Source organism: Pygoscelis adeliae, unplaced genomic scaffold (assembly GCF_000699105.1).
Source record: "Pygoscelis adeliae isolate BGI_AS28 unplaced genomic scaffold, ASM69910v1 Scaffold124, whole genome shotgun sequence".
In the NCBI taxonomy this organism is placed as follows: domain Eukaryota; kingdom Metazoa; phylum Chordata; class Aves; order Sphenisciformes; family Spheniscidae; genus Pygoscelis; species Pygoscelis adeliae.
Genome location: NW_008824791.1, coordinates 951,627 through 956,930, shown reverse-complemented (window position 1 = coordinate 956,930; position 5,304 = coordinate 951,627). Strand labels below are relative to the sequence as shown.

The window sequence follows — 5,304 nt, the reverse complement described above, 5'->3', positions numbered from 1 at the left end:
GGGGGGGGGCTGTGGAAGACCCCCGGAGGGGCTGAAAGTGCTCCTCAGCCGGGCGGGAGTGGCCTGGAGAGCTTTACATTGCTGATCCAGGTTTGTGGAAGCAGCAGCATCCTTCGGGGATGGGATGGGCCGGGGACCGGGACAAAGCTCCCGGTAGCTCTCCTTGCAGTCCGGCTCCGTTAGCAGACAGCGGTGGAAATCGCGCCAAGGCTGAACGCTTCTCAAGGCACCCTGCAAAGCCTTAGTGTCGGAGGGAACACCTCTGACATGAAGCAACCGAGGGGATTAAAATATCCGAGACGATAAAATAACCCCTCTTCGGTGGGTATGCTACTGACAGTCATCCTCATCTAATGACAAGGAAGAAAGTCCTGGCTCCCCGTCTCCCTTGGAATATGGCTATCCAGCTGGTTTTTTTTTTTTTTCTGATTTCTTTTTCTGAAGAACAAAAAGCTGCCTTCTTTTGCAGTGACTGATAGTATGGCAAAAGTTAAACTACTTTGCTTCTACAAACCCATGCGGACAATAAACGCTCAAATTAATATTGAGCCTTCTGTGCATGCAATGTCCGTGCAGTTTTGTGGGAAGGAAAATGTTTTCTGTTGAGGACAGATATTCCCTTGGTGATGGATTTAGAACCGCTTGTGCTATAAGGTGAATAACACTACCAAATACTTTAAAAAGGTCTGTCAAATCGTTCTTTCCAGTAAGTCATTCATTCATCTAAAGTCCTGGGAAATAGAGTGCTCTGAACCCTGATACTCATCGACCAGTGTTTAGCAGTAAATAAGGCAAATCCCATTCCTAAATCAGAATACCAATTTTAAGCTTGACATGACTGAATTTTAGTTGATTTGCATTAATTACAGAATACCATTGTGGTAACAATACATTTTCAAACGAGCTTGGAGGGACAGTTTCTTGGCTGGCTGAAGGCAGTGAAAGACCACACCGCTGCCAAAAGCAGTGCTCCTGCTGCATCTCTTGTGCCTTGCATTAGTGATCTCGCAGCTGCTGACCTGGCTAAGAACTGTGCAGCAGGCTGAGCTGATCCCACCCTCGGCATGGTCATTTAATCACTAGTGTCACTGCAAAGAAATACGTAGCCCGGGCAGGATAGGGGTAAGTCTGGACTGTCCCTTCCGCAGGCTTAAGCCACCTGGGAAACTACCCCTGAGGTCTTGCAAAATGTGAAGAGAGCAAATGGCAGAAGCTCATTAAGAACAAAGGAGAATAAAATTATTGTATTCCTTTTTTTCTTCATATGTACCGTAACTATAATTTCAGAAAAGCAGACTCAAAAGTAATTATTATTATTTCAAAGGCACAACACTTCCAAAAGGACTGGCACTTTCCGTCATCTTTGGGGTCCTTATTCACTTCAGTCCTTAAGTCTCTGGTCCACAGGTGGCTTGTAAATGAGCCCGAAGCTGACCCTTTCTTCTGACTTCACCAACAGTGACTGAGTCTTCTTCATGAACACTTTCACTGGGTCGGCACAGTGCCTTTTCATCTCACCAACCGCTCCCTGCGATCCTGTGCTGCAACCCCGGTGATGACAGATGCAGACTATTTTCTTGCCATGTAAGGTGCTGATTATTTTTTTGTTTAGTTTCACAGTGATAGGAAATTATATATTGGGTCATATTAGTCAATATTTGTATAGTAAAAAATAATAATTGTAAGAATGGCTCATCTAGGCATCAAAAAACTTGTGTTAAGCCAACGTTTCCCATGTAATCGTGGTGTCCATACGGCAGAGCTGTCATCTCTATACACTTAGTAAAACAAAAAGCTTCAACACTCTTCAGGCAGGCTGGCGGAGTGATGTGTTAATCTGCTCCCATTAACAAGACAGCAAATTCCCAGTTGATCACCCTGTTCAAATTAAGCACGTGTAATCTCACGGTGACACTCACAATGGTGTTAACATAATGCATACATAGAGATAGACGGGATGAAGTAAATGTCCTCAGGAGTGCTCAGCTTCCAACATTAATGTCATTTAGGCGCTCTGAATTTTAATATGGGTCATTAACACCAAACTCTGGTAATCACTGTTTTAAAGACAAAGCCTTGTAACTGTGTCAGTCTTCTGCGCACTACAGAAGGGGTGTAGGCAGTTACAGGTTTTCCAGTTCGTGGCAGGATGGGGGAGTCCCATCAGACTCCACCATGGAGGCGTATTTTATCGGAGGTGGCGGTGGCTTGAAAGACGGAGGTCTGTTCATACTGAAACAGAAGAGAAAAAAACGCGTTATCACACAAAAGCCGTATAAAAGGCTGTTGTAGAGTGTTCACAGGAGGAGGTAGATGGACACTAAATCATTATAAGAGCACCTGACATTTGCTCTTGCATACTGCAACTTCCCTGTTTCTGTTCTACAGCCCCAATGCACCTGCTGGTATTCATTTGGCTTTCTCAGCTCCCACCTCACAATTTTACTTTATTCATGCTTCAGAAAAACAGATCATGGTCCTGGTGAACCATTCAAAATGCTCGCAGAGATCTTTTGCTCACATGGCTCTCTGAAGGTATATTTAAAGACTCATAACTTTTTTCATCACTTTATAGACCAAAATGAAGAAAGGTCCCATCCCAAATCAGTGAAAAAAATCAATTCCATTTTTACTTTTGATATACAGGATTTGCAGTCATGTTTCAAAAGGGTTTTCTAGAACTGCAAATGATTCATGGTCACCATGATTTTTCAAACATTTTAGTAACGTTAATAAGATTAAAAATAATTGGCTCTTAGATACTGCTTTCATCAGTAGATCTCCAAGTGCTTTAGTAGGGAATTAAACTTTGGTAATAATTACAAACTCAATGCTTCTTTGACTGGGATTAAGTTTCAGGTAACCTACTTTTAAATATATTATTCACAACTCAGACAGTCTATATTGCCCTAGAAGTACAATTTCATTAAAACATGTCCTCAAGTTACTATGAAAAATGAGAGAGCAAAAGCAGCTGGCAGGGAAGCTAATAGAAGTGGGGGGCTCTGGGGAAAAAAATTGACTTGTATTCTTCCCTCACACCCTGAAGCTGAATCAAAGCTCTTTTTTTAAAGTTTATTTTATAGTTCACCCACAGAACAGATGAAAGGACTAAGAACGCTCCACATGTCATACCTCTGTATGAAAAAACAGCATTAGTGATCCATGTATTTAAAGGTCTTGTGCGCTATGGGTAGTCTCAAATGAAAATGTGTAAATCCAAACAGCTGGGTTAGAGTTTGTGCTGTCCCCTGTGCCACCCCTCCTGCCCCTGCAGTTCCCCTCTCTGGTACTTACATCTCTTTCTGGTACTGATACCATTTCCTGATGCCTAAAGCTATTAGAAAACTGCAGAAGAGGAGCAGGACGGCTACCACTGTTGGCCAGGGGAAGTGACTGGCTTTCATGTTCCTCGCGCCTCCTGGAAGGGACACACAAGACAGAGCTCAGCTCAGCATCCTCGGGGAGGAGGGAAACCTGTGCTTGCTGCCTGTGGCTCGCTGCTCCCCCCCAGGCATAGTACAACCCAGGCCCAAATCAACAGCGGGGTGCCAGGTTCCCAGGCTGAGGATCCCAAACTCTGAGCATGCAGCTCTAATTTGTGGACTTAAACCACTTTTGTTCTGACTGGGTTTGCAGGCTGATGTCAGCCACCCATCGGTTCACACGACGAGATTATTCAGGCACAGCCTGGCAAGCATGTCATCCAAAAGCCATTGGTTTTCTCTGTTCCCCCGTGAGCTTCTCTGAGAAGAGGAAGCGTGTCGTGGTGCAGCCCGGGCACAGCTGCCTGCCCCAGCCCTCCTTCCCACGGGCTTGTTTTTCATGCTACTGACACCAAACCCTGCCAAAGTGTCTGGCCAAGGGTGCAGCCGCCTTTTGGGGTGGGCTCTCTCTGGTGGCGCAGCATCCCTGCCTTGCCACAGCTGCCTCTCCCCACCGCGGTGCTGGGATCCCCCCGCTGCTCCCTCCTGCTCAGCCACCCTCGGGGACGCTGGTGGCTGAAAGAGATGCCCTCGGGGTCCTGGCTACGGGGAGGAAGGAGAGGAGGAGCACGGTCTTCCTTCAGCCGCCGTGGAGGGTGCAGCAGTGGGCTGGGTGCCAGAGAGGGCTGGAGCACAAATGTCACTAGGCAATACCACCCCAGTGTCACCTCCTGTTGTGCTGGCCTTACAACCCTTTGCAAAGTTGGTGCTACTGGCACGTCACACAGCCCGGGTCTTAGCCATAGTGGCAGCCAGCACTGCAGCCGGGCACCAAGTCCACCACGCTGCATGAGCCATGAGTGGCCCCTGGGGTGCAGGAGTGTGACCGGCCAAATTTGGCTGCTGGAAGAAAACACGTGCTGGGTTGTTGCTTGCAGACGCAGGGAATGGCAGGGATACCAAAAACCTGCGACAACCCACAGTGTAGGGATGCAGCTGCTGCGACTCCGTCCCTTTTCCTTTTTTTGAAATTCCTTGGCTAAATTTACATGATGCTCCAGGTTTCGTGCTTCTCTGCTTTTCTTGCTTACTGCAACGGCACGCTGAAAGAAGGGGACTTGTAGGATGATGTCTCACCAGTACTATTGAGCAGACTGCTGGTAGTAAAGAAATCTTTCCCCTTGGTAACTGAAATTGGCTGGTCTGTGATGCTGAAGGACAGGTTACCTAAAAGGATATGGGCACAGGACATTTTTAGTAACTTATTTGGGTTTTTTTATAATGAAGGTTGTGTTTAGAAGCCACCATTATTCATCCTGCTGAGCACTGGAAATCAAATTCCAGAATCCGGGTGTCAAACTTCACTTGGGGGTATGCCTAAATTTTTGGTCTACAACCCGGTGTTAGACAAAAAATGTGCTTTTATCAAATTAAAGAATATTAGAAGAAAGAAAGACAGACTGTTAGAAAACATCTATTAAGACACTCCAGCAAGCCAGCATTGAACTGCACAGTGGTCTGGAAGAATGACAAGCTTTTCACCTCTTTGATGGTAATGAAAAAGCTAAAGATATTAAGTGGCTTAGCAGCAACACAAAGAGTCTGCCTGCCATGACTGAGTGAAACCTCAGTCTCCTCTGTCAAGCACTGTGTCTGAACCACAAAAATCATCTTTCACCTCTTGGTAGACAGATATTTTCCCTTTCCTAATATGGCTCAGCTACCTATGTTTGAGATCAGTGCTGCCTAAGGATACATTCCTGTTTTTTCTAGCCATCTCCATGTTCGCGTCTTCCGAAATAATAGCTAAAATATGTGACTAGGCAAGGGCACAGCTTTTCCAGAGCTGCCATGGCACTTACGATGCGCCAGGGTTGTA

The 5,304-nt window shown here is 46.0% G+C and overlaps 1 protein-coding gene across 1 annotated transcript in view; it reads right to left on the bottom strand.

Moving 5' to 3' along the window:
• Nucleotides 1–2,123: 2,123 nt before the first annotated feature.
• CD96 (CD96 molecule) overlaps nt 2,124–5,304 on the bottom strand; it is a 36,529-nt gene continuing 33,348 nt past the window's right edge. The window contains exons 11-13 of the mRNA XM_009323927.1: nt 4,563–4,652; nt 3,298–3,421; nt 2,124–2,232 (exon numbers count right to left, since the gene is read on the bottom strand). Of these exons, the coding sequence (XP_009322202.1) occupies nt 2,124–2,232; nt 3,298–3,421; nt 4,563–4,652 (323 nt within the window). The remainder of the gene's footprint in view (nt 2,233–3,297; nt 3,422–4,562; nt 4,653–5,304) is intronic.